This window comes from Hibiscus syriacus, unplaced genomic scaffold, assembly GCF_006381635.1.
Source record: "Hibiscus syriacus cultivar Baekdansim isolate YM2019G1 unplaced genomic scaffold, ASM638163v2 tig00111097_pilon, whole genome shotgun sequence".
NCBI lineage: Eukaryota > Viridiplantae > Streptophyta > Magnoliopsida > Malvales > Malvaceae > Hibiscus > Hibiscus syriacus.
This window is the reverse complement of record NW_024062982.1, coordinates 477,331-500,579: the sequence shown is the minus strand read 5'-3', so window position 1 is coordinate 500,579 and position 23,249 is coordinate 477,331. Positions and strand designations below refer to the sequence as shown.

At 35.7% G+C, this 23,249-nt stretch overlaps 2 protein-coding genes and 3 pseudogenes across 2 annotated transcripts; 1 reads left to right on the top strand and 4 right to left on the bottom strand.

Moving 5' to 3' along the window:
- Positions 1–635: 635 nt before the first annotated feature.
- On the bottom strand, positions 636–1,122 carry LOC120153009 (annotated as a pseudogene).
- Positions 1,123–5,904: 4,782 nt separating this feature from the next.
- LOC120153008 lies at positions 5,905–10,205 on the top strand (annotated as a pseudogene).
- Positions 8,590–9,432, bottom strand: LOC120153007 (tubulin alpha-4 chain-like). Its single transcript, XM_039165043.1, has one exon. The coding sequence runs from the start codon at positions 9,430–9,432 to the stop codon at positions 8,590–8,592; it is 843 nt and encodes a 280-aa protein (XP_039020974.1).
- Positions 10,206–14,847: 4,642 nt separating the features above from the next.
- On the bottom strand, positions 14,848–15,456 carry LOC120152981. Its single transcript, XM_039165028.1, has 2 exons — positions 15,047–15,456; positions 14,848–14,957 (listed from the first exon to the last, which is right to left on the bottom strand). The coding sequence occupies exons 1-2, from the start codon at positions 15,439–15,441 to the stop codon at positions 14,891–14,893; spliced, it is 462 nt and encodes a 153-aa protein (XP_039020959.1). The 5' UTR covers positions 15,442–15,456; the 3' UTR covers positions 14,848–14,890.
- A 4,013-nt stretch (positions 15,457–19,469) lies between these two features.
- Positions 19,470–21,550, bottom strand: LOC120153006 (annotated as a pseudogene).
- Positions 21,551–23,249: the final 1,699 nt, after the last annotated feature.

Sequence of the window (23,249 nt, the reverse complement as noted above, 5' to 3'; positions counted from 1 at the left end):
CGAGTAATAAACCATATAACTAAATAATTAGAGTAACGAGACCTATTATTGCTTAAAACAACTTCAACTGTTGCATTTGGCAGGTTAACGGGGGCTTGAGATTAAGTTTGAGTTAAATGTGATAATTTTAATATTTTAAGTTATATTGAGTGAGAATTCATTAAATCATATGAATGATAAAATTAATATTGTTCTTCTCAGAGGTATCGAGTTCGAGTTGTTACGTATCCAGGTTATATGCGTTATAATTGAGTAAGAATATTTTGATCATATACTACCTTATAATCACACATACAATACTATTAAAAAAGAGTTATCTCAAAATTAACAGTTTCTTTCATCAGTTACAAAATATCATTTAATGTTTACATTTTTTTAACGAATATAAGGACCAAAATACACCATGTTATAATAAAGGGACTTGTAGAGAATTTCACCATTTCTAACCCCTTCTTCCTTAATCATCCGTTTGCGTACACACGTATTTATATATACACTATATTTTTGACTTTTTGTTCTCCTAGATTACAAGCTTAACAAAATTTAAAAACAAAAACTAATTTATTAGTAATTAAGACAAATGAATACGAAAGAATGAGTGGAAATCAGAAATCAGTGAAAGACAAAGATCGCTATTACTGAGAGAAGACGAAGAAGAAGGAGGAGGAGGGTGAAGAAGAAGACTCGAATTTGTAGTGTTTATCCACAGCACAGAGACATCCCAGGTGCAACTCAGACCTTTGGGGATAACAACAAGATCTCCGGCACCGAAGTCCACAAACTCCGGCGAGCCCTTGGGGTAAACCCTCACTTTCCCTCTCATCAAATAACAAGTTTCCTCTGCATCAAACTTCAGCCGGTACTTCCCAGGTGAACAGCCCACCTGCGAATTCATACATACATAAATCAACAACAAAAATGAAAGCAAAAAAGAGACCATTTTGAGAGCTTACTTGGGCCAACACTTGATGTTAAGCTCTGAGAGTTTAGACTCTGGAGGGTTTCTTTCCACGGCAATTCTCAGGCTATTTCAGCCATGGGAGATTTTACTTTTTTACTTTGTTCTGGGTTTGCTGTTAAAGAAACAAAGGGGAAAGGAATGAAATCACAGAGGTGTCTGCAGATTTGAGATTTGGTATGACCATGACCATGGGTATGGTATATTTATAGGTGAAACAGGCGAAGGGCAAAACGGAGGGTTTTGGTTTAGGGTTGGCAGTGCAAGGGCTGGTATTGGTATGCCTGCCTGCCTCATAATTAACATTTTGACTTTATTTGCCAATGTTTTTCATTTCATAAGGAGATAATAAGTTAAACCGACCATCTTTGCTTCTCTTGACCCTTATAAATTAAAAGGGTAATTAGTGCAATTTATTTCAATTTCTATGACTTGTAGAAGTTGATTGGCCGAGCTAATGAAAATATTGGTTTGAATGGAAAAGTAAGGAAAAGCTGGCAGGTGATTATTACCCCGGTCAAAGGGTTCATTGTGTAAATGCCGATAAGACACGTGGCATCATACAATTTGATGGCAAAAATATCCTTTTACCATAGGGTATCTGGTCTTGAAGATACCTACACATCAGTGTCAGCATTCAGGCACTACACTGCATTTTTAATTTTTGTTTGTTCTCTTTATTTGGAATATTAATTTTTTTTGTTTAAACAAACTGTTAAGCGGTTACGTGTTCGTTAATAAATTGAACATAATTATATATTTGTTCTTAATATTTAATATTCTATCAATTTAGCCACACTATTTAATTCACAAAAAAATTAAACAAATTATTTGTTTAAATAAATTATTTTTCTTTAACCGTTAATCGAACCGAAATTTATTTGAAATTATTAACCGAACCAAATTAATCATTAATCGATTAATAATTTTCAAATAAATTTCGGTTCGATTAACGGTCAAATAATTTCGTTTGATTAATGTTAAAGAAAAAATTCGGTTAATTTGGTTTGGTTAATAATTTTCAAATACATTCGGTTAGATTAACGGTCAAATAATTTTGGTTCGATTAATGGTTAAAGAAAAATTCGGTTAATTCAATTTCGTTAATAATTTTCAAATAAATTTCGGTTCGATTAACGGTTAAGGAAAAAATAATTTATTTTATTCGGTTAATATTTTCAAATAAATTTCGATTCGATTAACGGTCAAATAATTTCAGTTCGATTAATGGTTAAAGAAAAAATCGGTTGATTTGTTTCGGTTAATAATTTTGAAATAAATTTGGTTCGATTAACGGTTAAAAAAATAATTTATTTATTCGGTTAATTCGGTTAATAATTTTCAAATAAATTTGGGTTCAATTAACGGTAAAATAATTTTGGTTCGATTAATGGTTAAAAAAAAAAATCGGTTAATAATTTCAAATAAATTTCGGTTTGATTAACGGTCAAAAATTTCGGTTCGATTAATGTTAAAGAACAAAATCAGTTAATTTGTTCAGTTAATAATTTTCAAATAAATTTTGGTTCAATTATGATCAAATAATTTTGGTTAATTTGGTTTGGTTAATAATTTTCAAATAAATTTCGGTTCGATTAACGGTTAAAGAAAAATAATTTATTTAAACGAATAATTTGTTTAATTTTTTTTTATCATTAACAAACTTTTACCAGTCAAATACAAATTGTTGTAAGTTAGAACCATTGGGGAGCTTTGACCCACGATTTGGGTGTCTGTTACTTTCTCCCTTAATGCATGTTCAATTCTCACTGGGCGCATATTTGTGTTCTTCTATTTTCCATTTCAATTGGGTGGTGACACGTGTTACTACTTGCTTGGTTAAAAAATTAGTTAATTAAATAATTTAAAATTTATAAATAAAACTTTCCAATCATGTATTGACACGTGCCATGTTTTAATTGGATAGTTAAATTTATTTAATTGAATTAAAATAATGACTAAATTGATAGAGTATATAAATAGTAAGGACCAAATATATAATTATGCAAATTTTATTAACGGACACGTCACCAAGTATGTTAAAATTAACGATGCGGTGGTCTGATTGAATCAATTAAAAAGTTTGGTGGTCGAATTGAGACAAAAAATAGTTCGGTGGCAAGATTGATTAATGATCATAGTTTGGTGGTCTCCCGTGTAGTTTACCCTAGAAAAAATGTTAATCCGAGATAATAATAATATTAATAATAAAATATAATCGAACGAAGCAAAATAAATAAAACTTAAAGTAGATGTAAGAAATTGATTTACTCATATTTAGACAATGAATCGGATGAGTAGAGTAACATAAATCGAAGAAGAATTTTTTGAGGCTTGTATGAACTGTTTCCTTAAGACTGATTCGTCATCTCCTATGTGCTTTGAGTAACGTTAGTCTCCCATGATACAACAACAAATGATCACAACAGTAAGCACAACCGTAGTGATCAGTCGAACACAATATTGTCTTTCTCTATCACTAGAAAGAACGAATTTAAAATGAATTTTCTAATTTAACTTTGCGAATTGTGTCTCAAAGTTGTGTCTAAGATTGTACCTCAACTAACCTATTTATAGGTGAGGTATATGAATCAAAAGGTTATGATATTTTGATGAATAGTTAAAATATTTCATGAAAACATTTTGTTGAAAAGCTAATAGGTATAATTAAACGGATACAACTTTAAACTAAAAAATAAGTCCATTCACCAAATGACATAACTTATTATAATAAGTCTATTCACCAAGTGACATGACTTATTGTAAATAACATCAATTTTATTCAATTAAACTATTATTTTTTCAACAACAGGGAGCCTTGATTCTTGCCCTACTAGTCTCCTTATCTATCTTAATCAATAGACTCAAGGCTTTGATAATCACGTTCTGACGAAACCATTATTTTCCGAATCAACCTCTTCTTTGTGGAACAGATTTCGATACTGACACGGACAGTTCCTCTTGTTCATCATCGGACGACGAAGGAGGATATGACGAGCCCTCAACTTCTCAAAACTGGCGACAAGTCGATAAAGATTTTTGACTTAGGGGGTCGGGTCATTTCATCGACGATTAGTGGAGGAAATGTCGTTTCACGCTTCGGAAGAGGAGAAGTAGCATGATCTATTTTCTTGGGCTGAAAGTCAATGTCTCCCTTGTTGGAAATTCTTAACTTAAACAATTTAAAAAAATTAATTTTAAATAAATTAAATCACTAAAATTAATTATTATTTAAATATAAATCATTATTAAATTATAAATCTATTAAAATAATATTAAAAGTTAATTAATATTTAATTTTTAATAAATCCTTATACTTTTTAATATTTACATAACAAGGATAAATTTATTTCTAATATATTTTAATACGTCGTTTTAGTGATATGTTGCAGTATGTGTCGTGCACTATAGACTCTTCAATTTCAAAAATTATAATTACTGACATTGAAAAACACTATCTATACTAACATAAAAATATATACAATAATATTAATAAATTGATAATGTGATTTTGTCAAAACTCAACTATAACCTACCATGACTTCCTTTTTTTTCCTTTCTTTTCCTTTCGTTTTTTCCTTTTGCTTTGAGTTTGTCTTTTTTTATAGATCATATCAATTTTTTCTTCTTTGATTTTGTTTAGCCGGCTACGACACTGATTTTGATAGTAGTTGTCGACCGATGGTTTTTCTCTTTTTTTTATTTTAATAAGAATATCTCTGCATTTGTGACACATTTATCTCTGTATTTGTTACACGTTTTTCATTTTTTTCTCGATCATTTAGCCGTTCTTTTTATTTATATTTTCTCAGGATAGGATTTGATGATGCCACAATTTATCAAGATAATACTTATTTGAAATCTTGTTGATCTTCCCTGCTGAGGATCTTTGGATTGGCTTTTGATGCGCGATTGTACATTCGTAGATAGTTTCTCACGACGCTCGATTTTGATTTGCGATTCTCAATGGTCTTTCAATAGCTCAATTCCCTTTTGTAGTTCGTTTGCATATGCAATCAAATCTATTCGTCTCTATTTTTGTTCGAGTCTTTTGGTTGAGTTTTTAACCATTTCCATGTATAGTCATTACATGATCTAAAGTGGCTAGTTTCAATAGTATATGAAAAGTTCAAATTATGTAATTAATTTACGATGATGATGGTAAAAATCTTATTGTAATTTCGGACATGTTCACTTTTAATAATACTAGCTGTTTTTATTAAAAATACTATAACCTACCATGATGATTGTGAGTGCATATTAATATTGCATAATCAACCTTAGGATCTAAAACATGAATTAATATAACAAAATAACCAAGTAATCGTTAATTGTAAAAGTAATATCTAGTTTATTCCTGAAAAATAAATAAAATATTATAAAATAGAGAAAGCATGTTACAATAAAAAAAATACTATTTTCATTAAAAGCTTATTAAAATAATATAATATAAAAATTAAGATATAAAAAATAATTAAAAGAAAAAGAAGCATTTGTTATAACAAAAACTGAAAGTAATTGATTTAGTATTTTATAGAAATTATTGAGCTTAAATTATTAGTTTGTATACTTTTTAAATTTATATATTTTAACAATTAAACTATTAAATATATCATTAAGTGATAAATCCCACCCTCCAGTAAGTTTTTACAAAAGCTTGATTTAAGTACTCTTTTGGTAACTTGAAATTGGAGTGATATATTATTGATTATAATTTAATTTCCATGTATCCTATTGCAATGACTGTGATAGCTCCTAGTCTAATCTGGTTAAAGTTTTTCTTTTTCTTTCCATATTTTCTAATCAGCTTGATTTACCTTTTTCAGGATCCTGAGGGTCTATTCCCATGCATTCTTGGCATGAGACTGCTGGGCACGTTATTTGCTATTAGTTCTTGCAGTTTCTGAGCCTCTTGATTGTTAATGAGCTTAGAATTGTTTTGAAATTTTGAGCTCGGGATTGTAGAAAGTGTTGGTGAAGGTGTAACTGAAATTCAACCAGGTGATCATGTCATCCCTTGTTACCAGGCAGAGTGTAGAGAATGCAAATTCTGCAAATCAGGAAAGACCAACCTATGTGGTAAAGTTAGGACTGCCATTGGAGCTGGTCATGATGAATGATCGCCAGAGCCGTTTTTCAGTAAATGGCAAACCAATCTACCACTTTATGGGCACCTCTACGTTTAGCCAGTACACGGTTGTGCAAGATGTTAGTGTTGCAAAGATTGATCCACAAGCTCCTTTGGACAAAGTATGCCTTTTTGGTTGTGGTGTTCCAACTGGTAAACACTTGTTTAACTTGCTCTTTATTTCATGAATTTGTAATTACATACATATTTGGTTTGACAGTGCATGTGTATTTGGTCTTGTAATTTCGTATACTGCAGCATTTTTACAAAACTCCCGTATTTATATATATATTGTGTTGGATAGGGCTTGGAGCAGTTTGGAACACAGCCAAAGTTGAACCAGGGTCTACTGTTGCTATTTTTGGCCTTGGGACTTTTTTTTTTGGATAATTCAATTTTATTACCCAACGAATCAAGAATTGCTACAAAAATAACCGATCACAAAAATCATATGTACACCATACTTATAAGACAAAAGATCGGTTAATCAATACCCCAAGAATTACATAGAAAAATATTGATACTATCAGACATATTAATATTAACCCCCTCAGTTTAGTAGAAACAGAATCTTTGATACAAGCAAAAAGGTCGTCAGCAGTCCTTGCATATCCTCGGAAAATTCGTCTATTGCGTTCCTCCCATAATACATAGATTTTGACACACCAAGCAATCTTTAAAATGGTTGAGCATCTTACTTGCCTTGAAATTTATTAATACAGTTTTTCATGGATTTCTGTGCATGTTTGAGGTGTGTTTTCGAAATATTTTATATTTTCATCATTGTTCTCTTTGTGGTACTAGTCTGTTAGGTATTAAAAAGTTTATCTTTGAATGCAATTGTGCAGGTTTCAGAGGGTGCGAAATCAGCTGGTGCTTCAAGAATAATTGGTGTAGATATTGATAGCAAGAAGTATCATATATGTAAGTAGTTTACAAATAATAATATTACAAAGAAGACTGTTTAGTCGGTCTTAAATCTTAATATGGAATATTCAGTAAATATTCTGTACAAGGTGAGTAATGGAATAAGATGCTAGAAATGAGTGGTTACTGCTTTGCTTGTCCGGCTGTAATAAATCTAAATCATGCATTACTAACAGTCTTCTCCTTCTAGATGCTGATTTCCTTATGCTTGGTGAATGCATCTTGCAGCAAAGAATTTTGGAGTTACAGAGTTTGTGAATCCAAAGGACTATGATAAACCAATTCAGCAGGTTCTTGTTGATCTCACAGATGGTGGTGTTGATTACAGTTTCGAATGTATCGGAAATGTCCCTGTTATGAGAGCTGCTTTGGAATGCTGTCATAAGGTACAAGGTGCCTGAATTTGATGAGCGCTAACGACTTTAAATGAAATACGTACGACTTATAACGCTCCTTGAAATTTTCAGGGCTGGGGAACATCGGTTATCATAGGTGTTGCTGCATCAGGTCAGGAGATATCTACTCGACCTTTCCAGTTAGTGACTGGCCGTGTTTGGAAAGGGACTGCTTTTGGTGGGTTCAAGAGTCGTTCACAAGTGCCTTGGCTTGTTGACAAGTACATGAAGAAGGTAAATGCAGTTTGTATGCAGTTCTATCTTTACACTTATAGAGTGAGCAGGACTTTATCATAATCTCCTTTCCATGGCAGGAAATCAAAATCGATGAGTACATCACCCATAATTTGGCTCTCGGAGATATTAACGAGGCGTTTGATCTGATGCACGAAGGGGGTTGCATCCGTTGCGTGCTTAAGTTGCATGAATAAGACTATGTGTGAACTAAAGGGGTGATCTGTGAAGAACTACGTGCCTCATCTTCTGGAACCGGGTTTGTACTTTTATCGCCTTATATTGGAAAACTAATTTCAATGGTGTATTTACACAGGAAAAGGATGATCTTTCATATCAACAAGTACACCAATTTATAAGAGATACAATGCTCATCAGTTTTCCTCTAACTGCCTAACAACTCCAGCTAACCACTTAACAGACTAACTGCTTAATACATGTGCATATTTCTTTAACAGCAATACACGTGCATGTTCTTTAACAGTCTAACATTCTTCCTACTTTCTAAACCTTCTTGATGAAAAGATGAACAATTGAATCGAAAGTGCGGATGCTTCCTTCCGTTCACTTTGAATCGAAAGTGCCGATGCTTCCTTTCGTTCTTCTTGAATCGAAAGTGCGGATGCTTCCTTCCGTTCACTTTGAATCGAAAGTGCCGATGCTTCCTTTCGTTCTTCTTGAATCGAAAGTGACGATGCTTCCTTTCGTTCACTTTGAATCGAAAGTGTTGATGCTTCCTTTCGTTCTTCTTATTCACCTTCATTTATTTCTTCTTCATCCTCTTATACAAGGATCCTTGACAGACTAAAACTACTTGATATGAAGAATTTGAACAACTGACGAATACATTTTTTGTCCTCCTGTTTGAGCTAACAAAGCCCACATTTTTCCTTCTTTCATCTGGAATTCCTTCAGGAATCAAAACCTTTTTATTTTAGCGTACTCGTTCATATGAAGTTGCCGTACTTGAATCCGGTGTGGCACCAGTCCACAAACTGAATGGTGCGCTTGGTCTTGATGGTGGCAATGACAACGTTGATGTCTTTGGGCATGAAATCACCACGGTACATCAAACAACAAGCTATGTACTTGCCATGATGAGGGTTGCACTTGACCATCATAGAAGAGGGTTCAAAAGCACTGTTGGTAATTTCAACAGCTGATAGTTGCTTATGGTAAGCCTTCTCGGCAGAGATGACTGGAGCATAAGACGAAAGCATGAAGTGGATTCTTGGGTAGGGGACCAAGTTGGTCTGGAACTCGATTACATTAACGTTCAATGCACCATTGAACTTTAGTGAAGTAGTCAAAGAGCAGATCACCTGAGAGACAAGACGATTAACATTGGTGTAAGTGGGTCGCTCGACGTCGAGAGAGCACCTGCAAATGTCGTAGATGGCCTCATTGTAAAGAAGAACATATACATCGGTGTGCTCCAAAAGAGAGTGAGCTGAGAGAACACTGTTGTAGGGCTCAACAACAGAAGTAAAGACTTGAGGAGATGGGTAGACAGCGAAACCTAGCTTGGATTTCTTGCTGTAATCAACGGACAGACGCACCCGAAGGAGAGAACCAAGACCAGAACCAGTGCAGTTATCAGCAAGCTTTCTGATACAGTCTAAGCACAAGTTGACGATCTCCTTGCCAATTGAATAGTGGCCATAAGCAAAGTTTCTGGCAGCATCTTTCTTGCCGCTAATGAGTTGCTCGAGAAGAGCGAGGCCGATTGAATAAGAACACCAACAAAGCGGAAGAGAAATGGTCGCAATATCATAGTTGAATGATTTCATTCGTTCTACTGAAACAAATCAGACACCAGCAACATCATTGAAACATTTGGTCGAACAGATTGGAAGCATGCACACCGAACAGGAACAGAGATAGAAGATGAATTGAGAAGATTCCCAGTAACTATGATGACGACAACGATAAACCACATGTACCGTAGCAGATAAAGCAATCAAGAACAGCGGTTGAGAAGATCAATCACCGACGAGAAAATGTTACCAGGATCACCGAGGAGAATGGAAGCAACTAGGAGCAGAAGCAACAGAACAACGAAAACAAAACTGAAGATCGGAAAAAAAATCTACAAACTATGCCGTAGTAACGGCAGGAGAGTAAAGGAATTCAATCGGTGCAACGGCGGAAGCGACAATGACGCCAGGATCTTTTAGCGAATGATACCATATTGGAAAACTAATTTCAATGGTGTATTTACACAGGAAAAGGATGATCTTTCATATCAACAAGTACACCAATTTATAAGAGATACAATGCTCATCAGCTTTCCTCTAACTGCCTAACAACTCCAGCTAACCACTTAACAGACTAACTGCTTAATACATGTGCATATTTCTTTAACAGCAATACACGTGCATATTCTTTAACAGTCTAACACCTTATGAGTATAAACTAGAACGTGGTTCTATGAAGCCTAGTGTTTTAACCTTGTGAAAAATGCTAGCTTTACCGTATTAGAAGAGAACCTGCGATGGAGATGTATGCATGAATAAAATAATGGAGCTCTAAATCAGTTGAATTATGGAGTTGATGAGTATCAGACATTGATGTCCTGAAGTTTTGGCGGTTCCTACGTCTGTTTTGTTTCCATGACTTATTTTTTTAAGAGAGATCGAGTTGAATAATTTCCAGTTCAAAAGTGTAGGTAACACGTGTCCTCCTATGTAGGGATGCACCGAGAGGAGCGGGTGGAGGTTGTCGCCCCCTAAAAATTTTAAATTTCCATATATTTTAAAATTTTCTTTCTTTTTATTAAAAATATATTTTTGTCATCCTAAAATTTAATGAGGTTGTCATCCCTTAGAATTTTATTGGGTAATCTTGCAATCATGCTGGCACCTCAAGTTTGCGCCCCCTTGTTTGCTCGGCTCTTACCCTCGGCTTAACATCTGTGTCACTTGAACTAGTGCACACATCATCCCCAGATTCCCCATCTGGTTCATCATTGAGTGGACTTGCTCTGCAACTCGAGGAACAACCTTCCTCATCATCCGACTTGTCTTCATTTTGGGATCTCCTGCCGCTACCCTCGGCTTTGGGCTTTGCTTTGGAAGTCTTCTTCTTGACTCCAAATTCTTTTATGGACTCGGCGGTTGTCAAGGCTTTAGACAGCCCCTTGACTTCCCTTCGCTCCAACATTTTCTTTGCCCATGGCTTCAATCCGAACATGAAGGTGAAGAATCCCTCTTCTTCAGTCAAACTTGGGACTTTGAGCATGAGTCTTCTGAATCGGCTCACATACTCCTTTAGTGTCCCCTTATGCCTGAGGCGCCTCAGCTTGGACCACGCCTCCATCCTGGCATGCTGTGAGCGAACCTGCTCACATTGTACCCTCGGCTTGACGGCTTTATCATTCGCTATCGCACCGGGTCTTTTTCTGTGCTCGACTGCTTTGACACCTGCAGTCTCGTCACGTCTCGATCCTGGTTTGACTACTTGAGAACTTGTAGTCTCACCATGCTTGCCCCTTGATTCGGCTACTTTGGAACATGTAGCCTCGTCAAGTCTTGCCCCTGACTTGATTGCTCGATCATTCGCAATCGCATCTGGCTTCTTTCTTGGCTTGACCGCCTCATCTTTGACAGCCTTGCCTCGTCTTGATACTTGCTTGGCCGCATTGATCCCATCAATCGGACTAAGTCTTTCCCTTGACTTGGCAGCTTGAACTCTTCTGCCTCCGCCAATGCTTGCTACTCCTCCTTCTCCCATCCTCTCCATGATGGTTGTAAGGTGACGCTTCTCGGGACATCCTCTAATCAAGTGAGGACCATCACAGAAGTAGCACTTTAACTTCTCCTTGCTCGGCTTCTTCTTTTCCCCGGACTTGGCCTTGCCATTCTTTCCCAATGGCTTTCCTTGGCCGCGAACAGTCGTTGGCTCAACTTGGCCACTCGAAGAGCTTTCTATACCATCTCCCCGCTGCACCATTTCCCGGTCTCCCCCATTATTGCCACTATTCCTGGGCATGGGCCTGGACGACACATTGCTACTTGGCTTGACATCAGCAAGCTCGGTTAGCATTCCGACTACAGCTATGGCTCCCAAAAGTCTCTGGGCATCACCTTGCTCTTCCCCGAGCATCGCCCCTGGTCTAAGTCCTTCCAAGAAGGTCTTGAGCGCACCCCATTCACTCATTGCTCCCTTGCATATGAGTAGCTCCCTCTTGAGCTCATCCATCTCGCTTCTCAAAGCCGTTACCTCGGCTTCTTGGGCATTCCTCCCTCGATCCATCTCCAACTCGTCAAGAACTCGTTGCGTCTCGACCTTGAATCTGCCCTCCATGGACTCTAATCGATCAAGGCAGGACTCCACAACGCCCTGGGTCTGCTTGGCCTCATCCTCGGCTTGTTCAAGTCTCCCGACCCTTTGTTCCCACAAAGTTGAGATCTCCTCCAACTTGATGAACCTTTGCGTGTGGAAAGCCAAACCTTCCATCAAATAGGCCCATTTCTTGTCGATCGTCAGTTCCTCGTCTGGTTCCTCATGAAGACTCTCCCCGTCATCATGATTGGATGTATTGTCTTGCTCGGACATGTCTTCGGCGTCACCCTTGAGCCTCCCTACCTCGAGATCTAGCTCCTCTAAGTGTGATTTCGTTGCCTCGATCATTCCTTGCGAACTCATCACGGCATCCTCATGCTTGGACACCGACAATGCTCTCGAGCCCACCGGACTCTCTTCCCGTTTCCCACCATGGCTCACATGGCCTTTGCGTGCGGAAACTCCTCTTCTCTTGTGCCCCATATCAATTATCAAAGAAATTGATTGAAAAGTAAGTGATTCGAACTTACCCGGTTGTGCACCTTCCACTGAACACGTTTCGACCACGACCACAACCACAACCACGACACGACACGAGACGAGACGAGACGGACGGCGGTGGCGGCGCGAGAGAGTCCCCCTTGTTCTCTATTACTCAACAAGGAAGTGAGAAAGCCAAGCCTTAAATACTATTCCCAATAGTGTTTCCAATACTATGTGGGATTTGAGCATTACCAACACTTGTTCCCAGTACTATGTGGGATTGAGCCTTAAATAGTGATATTATTTTTGAATGTTTTGCTTAAAATTGCAATAATCGCGATTGATTGTAGATTGACTTTTAATTATGACATATTTAATCGTATAATACTAATGCAATTGGTTGCTAATTCAGTTGTTTTAAGGTGTATGATTGTTAATTGTTTCCTGAATAATCACATTGTATTGGAAACAAGTGTTGGTAATGCTCAATCCCACATAGTATTGGAAACACTATTGGGAATGGTATTTAAGGCTTGGCTTTCCCACTTCCTTGTTGAGTGATAGAGAACAAGGGGGACTCTCGCGCGCCGCCGCCGCCGCCATCGTCGTGGTCGGGTCGTGGTCGTGGTCGTGGTCGTGGTAATACATGTCTTCGACACGTCCGCGCAGATATTATCTTTTTAGAGAAAATTCTTAAGAAACAAAATCTTTTTTTTAACTATCACAACGAATTTTCGCAACGAATTTGGAAAATCGCAACGACAACTGTAAACTATCGCAACGCGAAATGGAAAATCGCAACGCGAAATGAAAAATCGCAACGCGAAATGGAAAATCGCAACGCGATTTCCAACTATCGCAATGCGAAATGCAACGCGAATTTGTGATAGTGGAGATCGCAATGCGAATTAGAGATCGCATTGCGATTTTGTTGGTCATTTTCGCAAATCCAAAAAAAGTTGGTCAAAATCGTATATTATCTAGGATTTTTGGTCACTGAGGTTATTTTCTCTTTTATAAATGGGTAAACAATACTATTCCATGTTGAACTTTATTATTTCTCCTATTTCACTTATTGTACTTTCAATTTCTATAATTTACTCACTGAACTTTCAAATTGCTCCTATTTTGGTTACTTTGAATTATTGTATTATTATTATTATGATATGACATTAAATTTTTATTATTATTTAATATAAAAATAATTAGAAATATTAACATATAGTGGTTGCTCATTGTTTACCATTGGTGGACATCACTGTCGTTGGTTGTAGATGGTGGTTTTTTGTCTCAGATTTCATCCATTGTTTTGTCTCGACCCCTTGAGTCATAATCCGATTTTCATTTTGTCGGAATATGCATCGAATTCGATCAAAAAGTGAGAAAATTGAAATGTCAATCGTCGTACCATCTTGTATGGTGGTCATTCAGTCCCAAATTTCACAGATTGATTTGCCTTGACCTTCTGAGTTTGAATCCAACCCCCATTTTGTTGGTACATGCTCCAAAATCTACAAATAAAAGATCGAAAGTGAGGAGACCGAAATATTTCGGTTGAGTTTAACGATTTTGAGACATTTTTCGATGAAACAACCATCAGATTTGGGCTCAGAGTGTCAAAATTAGTATCTCAATACAATTTGAGACCAAACGACATTTGATTCCGAAGGCTAACGATGATAAAAAGAGGATGGAATGGATGGTGATTATTTTAAATCTATTTAAATTTAATAGTAAAAAAATATTATTTTATTATTTATTTTCAATTATTTTTATATTTTAATAAAAATAAAAAAATGTCGTATCATAGAATAATAAAAAAATAATTTGTAGTGATCAAAACGTAAGTAATTCGGAAGTTTAGTGAGTAAATAGAAAAAAAATTAAAAATACAATAAGTGAAATAAAAGAAAAAGTAGAGTTAATGATGTAATTTACTACATATAAATTTATCCCAATATAAATCTTGTTTCTGTACTTGCTCCTATGTTAACCAAGATGAATGCACTCGTTTTAGAGTCGATGAATGGATGTACTTTCCCCCAAATAACAAACCTTTTGAGTTGTAACTTTGAAAATTTCTGATTTGCTTGTACCACACTGTGGTTTTGAATTGGTCTCCACTCCCACTATGAAAGTCATTATTAGTTTAAATGTGCCGAAATAATATAACACAAATGTGTAAATATTACATTACAAAATGTGCCGGAATTTATATAAAATGTATAATATATTAAAAGTGAATATTGCATAACAAAAGATCACACTAAAATCATTTTCTTTTTCTTTAATAGATGAAAGGTGAATGCTGTTTAAGGTTTGAACTTGAGATTTAGTGTCGTGGTGACTCGATAATAACACAAGCTTTTTATCACTAAACCAATCACAAAATCTTATTATACGAAGAGACCGAGCCGTTCATCCAGAACCGAAAGACCCCATCAAATCTTTTATCGGCACTCCTGTGATCGGGGGCGTAGCCTATGGATCATCTTCATTTTCGGCTTCGGCCAAGACTGCATTAGCTTTTTCCATGGCAACAATCTCACTGCAAATTAAATGCAGCAATCAAAGTTAAAAACAAAAAGGAAATTCTCAAGAGAAGATATATAACAAGGCTTTTTTGCAGAAACAAACCGAAGGAAACGAGTGAGAATAGCAGCTTGAACCAAATCTCCACTCTCACGCGCCTTCAAGATTCCGTACATGAGGAGGAGCTTGGCTCGAGTGATGACCGATTGCTTCACGATCATTTCAGTCTCTTCTTTCAGTTCATCGCTTTGATTCGGGATCTCATTGAACTTTGTCACTGATTTCCTCTGCTCGTCTCTTAAGCATCCTTGTTCTTCTTTCACCTTTCCCATCTCAGCTTTCATTCGTCTGTCCTCGATCCTAACTCTCAATTTCTTCCCCGTTTGTGGCTTCGAGCTCACCTGATCAATCTTCCTCGGCGCCATGTTGTTACGAGTATATTGGAACCGCTCGGAACCAGAGCGGGTTGAGAGATGATCGGTGAATATGTCTACGCACATGGTTCAACTTAAATAGTTCTGATGCTGCAACAATCTCTCTCGAGTAAGAGTAACTGTGAAGTAGCGGGGAAGAGAGCTCGAACTTCGCTGGAAACCGCGATTTAGAAAGAAAAAGAAAGAAGAAGAAATTTTTTTTATATAGGGGTCAAGGTCAACAGCGTCTTTAAAAGGAGATCAAGTCTTCAGGTATCTCACGGTCTTTAAACTGTAATCGCGCGATTGCCAGGGCTCTTGCCTCGTAATGCCATATACCGAGGCTTTTTAAACATTTGAAAATAATTAAAATTTATTTTTTAAATTTAAATATGAATTTATTGGTTAAGAGATATTTTTATCTTTTGAGATCTATACAAATACAGTGTCTTTAGATATATTTGAGTATTTATTATCATATAATTAAGAGTATTTCAAATAAATATTATCTTATATTTATTTGATTAATAAAAAAATATTACAAAGAGAAAACTAAATTAAAATATACGGTGAGAGGGATAAAACTGTAATTTTCTTAAATGGAATAAAATAGACGGCAATGAGAATGTGCGATTTCTCAGGATTTATCCAAACTTCTAACTTTAATGGTCGTTTCATATCTCTAACCACTTTAACGGGAGTTCAAAGCACGAGCCTTCCAGTATGAGACCTTATTTCATGTTCATTAACGGCTCCCTTGCTCATGTAGAGCATTGGAAAAAAATAATTTATCGTATAAGGCTTTACAATATTATTTCCCGATATAAGGTTATTACTACAATATTAAGGGAAGACACATGGTGATCATGGAGTCGTGGAATTTTTAGCTTTCCCAAGGTTAAAGACGCAACTGAAGACTCCATGTCATTTTAGAGTCTTCTAAAGGTATTGTAGCAATTACCTTAGTACGAGAAATACTACTCGAGATCGACTATTTTGAGAAATTTTATTTTTAAAGACATTCTTTTAACCATTATCCCGTTCATTAACAATACAATAACAATTATATGTTTTCAAATAAATAAATAAATAATTAATATATTTTCAAATAGACGATGGTATGTGAAAAGGACACTCTAAATAGGGAAAGTGACATCGTACCGCATAGCAACATCACTCATCTTCGGCGACATAAATGAAGAGCTCTCAACTCTGAAGCATGACTGTAAATGAGACGAGACAGATCGCGAGTTACTTGGAATCGAATCGATCAAGGTTCAATAAATACTCGAATTGAATAGACTTGACTCGAGTTCTTAACGAGCCGAAACGAACTACTTGATACTCGATTCAAAAAGCTCATGAGCAGCTCGAAAATATAATATATTAAAATTTTATTTTTTAAAAAATAAATTATTAATAATATTAACATTTATGTGTTGGTTTTTTTTAAATACAATAATATTTTTATGTTTTTAAGGTTCATGTTCAAGTTTGAGGCTTCAATCAAGTAAATTTAAGATTTTTTTTTCATTTCGAGTCTTTTAGAGATGCCACGAGCTTCAGTTCATGATTTCGAATTCGAATCGAGCTTGAAAATTTTAAGTGCGAGTTTTTGAGCCGAGTTGAGCTCAGAATTACTCGAGCTCAACTTGGTTCGTTTACACCCATACTCTGAAGTGTGAAAATCTAAGACAAAAACAAAAGAAAACAACAATTGTGAAGTCGGGTGAAATCAATCACGAACCTAGAAAAATTTTATAGACTAAACCAATATAGATATAATAATTATCTAAAATAATTTATATATATATATATATATTTAATTTAGAAGTATAATAACAATTATATATATGCTAAATCTAGAAAAATTATATTAATTGAACCCATATATTTTTTTAACATAATTCACACATATTTTTAGATAAGGTAAACTAACTATTTGATCATCCACCTATTACTTAATTTATTATTTGAGGACTATTATTTTTTAAAAATCATAGATAATTTTATGTTTTGATTCTATTTTAATCATTTACCGTTGAAAAACATAACAATGATGTTAAGATGACACTTTCTTTAATTATTTTTCAATCATCATGTGACATTGTATTATGAATAAAAAACTCTGCTAAACATATCCAAAAGTAAATAGAAGGCAAATTTTCAGGTAAGAAAGAATCTCTCGCGTTGCTCTTCCAATTGAATTTTTTGACTTTTTGCATAATTCGGTTTTCATCCCATGTTATCGAATCTCCTTTACAATAAGGTTATGTGTTGAGTTTTACGTAGTGAAATTTGTAGAATATAAAGTTGTGAATTTATAAGTTTTTGGTTTGGCATTTTTGTTTTTGTTTTTTTTTTTTTACAGTTTTCCAATATTTTTTTGCAAACAGAGTTTTGTAGTGTTTGAATCATACAGCCCAGGAATGGGCATTGAAATTTGTAAACTTTATTTAGAAGAGGGCATTTTTTGTATTGGATTTTAGAAGAATATACATTGGAAGGTTACAGAATTTGAGGATCAAGAGGAATTGAAAGGGTATCCATTTCATGTAAAGTTTCCTCCCTTTTAAATTTGACACCTTTACTAATTGCCTGTCTCTACGAAACTTGCCATATGCACCAGATACTACTATAATGCAGATACCATATAAGATGATAGCATGTGTGTTTAGTTGGTCTAAGGAGCAAGTGCGGTTAGTTGGTCTAAGGGCTTCTTACAATTGATTACCATTTGGTTTATAATTTATATGTCCAACATGGATGTTATATATAGTCATAAGACATTGCTCATCTTATTTTTAAATGGTGTTATCCCATTTTTTTTTTATTCATTTTAAGGTTTTATTTTGCCTCACATTCAGGTAAAGAGTATTAGTAATTGGTTTTAGTATGATAGCCATAAACTGGATGGACATTTTTCTCTCTCATGCTTGAAATACCACTCTGTAATAAATAATAATATACTATACCTTAATGTAGGAAGTCAAGTGCATGCCTTAATTATTCTGATTGCTATCAATTGAAATATTTTAGATGTTGAGACAAAATAGTTAGTGGAAGTCTGGAAGACTTGAAGTTATTCTGATGGGATACTGATATATATCTCTATTTGCTTTTTAGAGTCTAATTTAAGGATGTTGGGTGCAGGAAAAGCTTAAATATGAACTGCCTACTTCAATCTTTGAGCACTTCATTATTGCCGGAATTCATCCGGATACTGATCTTGGGTCGGTGGAGGAAACCTTTGCAAAGAGGAAGAAGTGGGAAGCAGATATGAAAAGATCTGGAATGATAGATCTTAAAATTCTACAGAATCATGGACCTCCAGTTCCAATATTTGAATCCCAGGTTTAATAGATAATTAAATATGAGGAAACTCTTTTATATTTTTGGCAGTATGTAAATTGCTCCTTAATTAAGTTTGCAGTACCTTACGGAGATTAGTTTCTCCTTGCAAATAAGGGTCATGCCATTGCAGAAGCGGGAATTTAGTTTGCATCAAGTCTTTTCTTTCAAGCTTTTCCCTTGCAACATTTTAGGGAATGTTTTTACATTGGCTGATTTCATTTTGTGTTTAATTTCTTTCCTTATGCACTAAAATCATTATGTGTCTTCCCTTTCCTTTTCCCCGTATTATTAGATACTTTTTAGATACTCTCCTGGGAAGAGGTTAGATATGCGTTTGAAGGACTTAGCCACCTTTTGTTTTCCTGCAGGTTGTGCATATTTCTACAAAGCATATAATACAATATACCTATTGATTTTATTCTATACCATGATAAAAATGCAAACTAATTTTGCCCTATCAATCATTTTTTGAGGATGACGTGCAAATAAAAATTTACAGCCAGTCCAACAACACGAGAGGGTCAACTAAAATGATAATAATTGCACCTTCCAGATAACCAGTTCAGTTCAATGAGTTCTGTAAGAGTTCATATTAACGTGGGTAACATTGATAGAGATCATACAGATCAACTGCAAAAAAAAAAAAAAAAAAAAGCACAAAAGTCGGAACCATGACAGTAACAAAGTAACCTGTGTAACTATCAGTCATCGGTAAGAAAAGGAGAAATACTAAAATGTACAGAATGAAATGCAACCATAACCAGATCATTTCTCTTCATCCTCAGAATCTGACTTTGCAAAAAAAGGTTCTGGGTGAGTTTGAGCATATGCTGGAGCAATGAACTTTGGCTCTTTGCTAGCAACATCAGAATACTTAAGTATAGCTTCTCTAGGATCTTCTTCCATCCACGTTTCCTTGATCATTCCACCATGCTTCAATGAGAGGCAACATGTAAGTCTCTTCCAATGGCTTTTGTTATACAAAACTAAAATTTTATGGAACACAAGACAAGTTATTTGGGAGGAAAAACACCATTACCTCAAGAAGGTACTGAGTCAACAAGCTTCCCTTGGTTGTACCAACCCTACCAGCATGTCCTGCTCCATTTATCGGAAGTTCAGGTTTATGTGAGGATCCTTCAGTATCTTCTCCCTTTGACGCTTACGGCTTGGTTGGTCTCTAAATAATGGTAGTGCATGAGGATTGTGAATAGCAAGTGGTGCCTCAAAATCATCAACAGATTTCTTCCTAGGTGCACGTGCAACACAAACAAGAGCTCCTCTCTCACTAAGTGTTGGATCATATAGTACATGAGTCCCTCCTTGGCTTTTGTCTCCCGATGTTGCAAATATCTTTAACAGAAAATATTATATTAGTCTCATATTATTATTATCAGTCCATACTTTTTGATCAGGCAAGCAAGAAAATGTGTGTGCTTGGATAATGCACAAAGAGTAAAGAGTATGATCTACCTGATTTAATCTTTGGTGCCAAGCACACCGCACAACACTGCAAGATGGAGATATCCCAACTCTCTGAACAATTTCAAGTTTTGAAGAATCATAAAAGCACAGCAAGCCTCCAGCGGTACTTTCCTTCTCAATGGATGTTCCAGTTAGAAATCAGGACTAAATGCAATATTTGTTTGGGCATAGTTATTTGGAAGATCATCAAACACCTTAAGTGGGGCTTTAATTTGGCGTAAATCCCAAACCTGACATACAATTCATAATTTATAACAAACATCACGATTTTATAAACTATTTATTTGGTTTCTGGGTTCGGGGAAGAGGGGATTTCGTCATTAATCTGTGATAACTATGTGCAAATTACCTTGAGTGAACCATCAAAGCTTCTGGACAACAAAGTTTTCCCATCACTAGAAAACTTAAGTCCCGAAATATCATCAGAATGACTTTTCTCAATGTATATAACAGGTCTGCTTCCCCCAGGCTTAAGGGTCCATATCTGCGAAATAGTTCAAGCAATCATGTGATTAAGGATAAAACAGAAGCAGTAACACAACACCAAGATGTTTTGCAATAAATCCACTTAAAACAAGTGTTTAGCTATCAGCAGTAAGTAACCATTGATGGAGGGCTCCAATGGTGTTTCCGTTAGGGAACAGACTCAACAAAGATTGAAAACCAGAGATGTAACCATTCGAGACTTCTTAGGACAAGTATAAAAAGCAGCTCGGAAAGGCAGGGACGGTTCGACAGGGTATTCAATCGGTGACAAAAAAGGCAGAAGATGAATCAACCTATCAGAAGCTGTTTGGGGTCTAAAAGACTTAGTGTTTTTTTTATCTCTTACGAAATAACACTTTTGTCCACAATAAGGATTATTTATAATAACAGACACATTTTTGGATCAATGCCTTGAACATTTCATGCATCATGCATTTAAACATATTTTGCATTTTGTTATTTTCATTTCTTTACATTCACATTAACTAACCGAAGCATGTCTCATCAAAAGGAACAAATACTGGATACACCACCTCAAGCATTGGACACACCCCATCCGCATAACACCCGCTTAAAAAAGAAGAAGATAGAAGTGAAAATTAATCAACTCGAGAAAAATATGTTGAAGTTACAGAGAGAGCTAGAAGATAAGATAAACCAGAGCAACCTGAGTACTCTAGATACAATCATAAAAAGCCAAGAGTCCTTGGTCGATCAAATTATGGCCAAGTTATCTTGTCTACAGCAAACGAGTGCACCTGGGGCAATTTGAAAGGGGTAACTATGCTACCTACCCCGTAAGTGATTGTCTCACCTGGAATCTTACCAGAACTTCAAGGGGACTCATCCACTGCAAAAGAGAAGACCCCATATGCTGTAAAGATACATATTGATGTATTTAACCCTGAGAACAATCCGGACTATTACCATATATCAGATTTAAACGAAGAGGACGACAAGGCAAAAAATATGGAGAAAAAATCAAACAATTAGAATACCAAATGAATGTAGTTAAAGGAGACAATGACTACTATGGAGTCGATGCCATGGAACTCAGTTTAGTCCCAGATTTGGTTCTTCCTCCGAAATTTAAGTCCCCAAAATTCGAGAAGTTCGATGGGAACAACTGCCCATCCGCCCACATCACCATATTCTGTCGAAAGATGACAGGATATATAGAAAATGAACAACTCCTAATTCATTTCTTTCAAGAGAGTCTGTCGGGCTCAGCCATCCGATGGTACAATAAGCTAAGCATATCCATATCAAGACTTGTAAGGATTTAGCCAAGTCATTTCTGGAACAATACAAGCACATCAATGACATGATGCCCGATCGAGTTATGCTACAAAGTATGGAAAAGAAGCATAACGAGAGTTTCAGGCAATACACTCAAAGATGAAGGGATATGGCTATGCAAGTTCATCCACCATTGGATGAAAAGGAAACCAGAAAACTTTTTATACAGACCCTGAAGGCTCCATACTTCGAAAACCTGGTTGTAATCACATCAGGAAGCTTTTCAGACTTAGTTATGGCCGAAGAAATAATCGAGTCGGCCATAAAACAAGGAAAGATTAAGGATGGGGAGGCCAATAAGAAACCTCCTATGAGGGAGAGGGATGGAGAGATTAACAATATCAATCACGTCAATAAATGTGTTACAATCTCTAGCCTAAAATCAACTGCAACTGTACCGTCAGGTACTTCTAAACAAGATTCCAGAGAACCTAGGAAGGAAAGGGAGCATTTCGACCCTATTCCGATGACATACAAAGAACTTTATCAATAACTCTTTGACACTCACGTAGTGTTGCCATATCCGGTGGAACCCATGAAGCTCTCATACCCCAAGTGGTATGATGAGACTGCCCATTGCGAATATCATGGCGGTGTCCCAGGGCACATTATTGAGAACTGTTATGCATTCAAGAGAATCTACAGAATATGCGTAACAAGAATTGGATCAACTTCGATAATTCGGGGGGCATCCAAATAAGGAAGAAGATAATTTCATTTAATCATTTGCAACATCTTGTTTGAATTCAGTTTTTAACTTTCTCTTATTTTTGGTGCAACTTGTTTTTTGAACTTTCCTTCCTATATGAGCATTTAAATAAATTTATGTTACTTTAAAGATGACGAGTAATGAATCAAATTTGCAAATGTACAATTCTTTGAATATCAACTGAATTAAAAAACTCTGTATATGATTTAGAGCTACAAATCTGTGACAAAGTAACATGATAAAAAAAGACTTTGACCTTACCCAAGAAGATACGCTCAAACACCGTATCATTCTCTTGCAATTAACCAATATAGCCTTATCCTCTCATAAGGGAATGAAAAAGAGGCTTGATGTTTAGATGTGTATAGTTGCGCACAACATGGGGCATCTTTTGTATATGACATTACTATAATTTTTGTTTAAGATGTTCAATAATGATGATGATCTTTACAAATGGAATAGTCGAGTAGGTGAATCTAGTTTAGGTCAGTTGCTTGGAAATTAAACTCTAAAGATGATTTTTTTTTACCTTCAACAAACACCTAGACTATAATAGGTTCTT

What these genes read in the sequence shown, in the direction of transcription:
- LOC120153007 (XM_039165043.1), bottom strand. Translation starts at nt 9,432, where the DNA reads ATGAAATCATTCAACTATGATATTGCGACCATTTCTCTTCCGCTTTGT.
- LOC120152981 (XM_039165028.1), bottom strand. Translation starts at nt 15,441, where the DNA reads ATGTGCGTAGACATATTCACCGATCATCTCTCAACCCGCTCTGGTTCC. An exon ending in ATTCTCACTCGTTTCCTTCG is followed by an intron (nt 14,958 to 15,046) that starts GTTTGTTTCTGC and finishes TTTAATTTGCAG; the next exon opens with TGAGATTGTTGCCATGGAAA.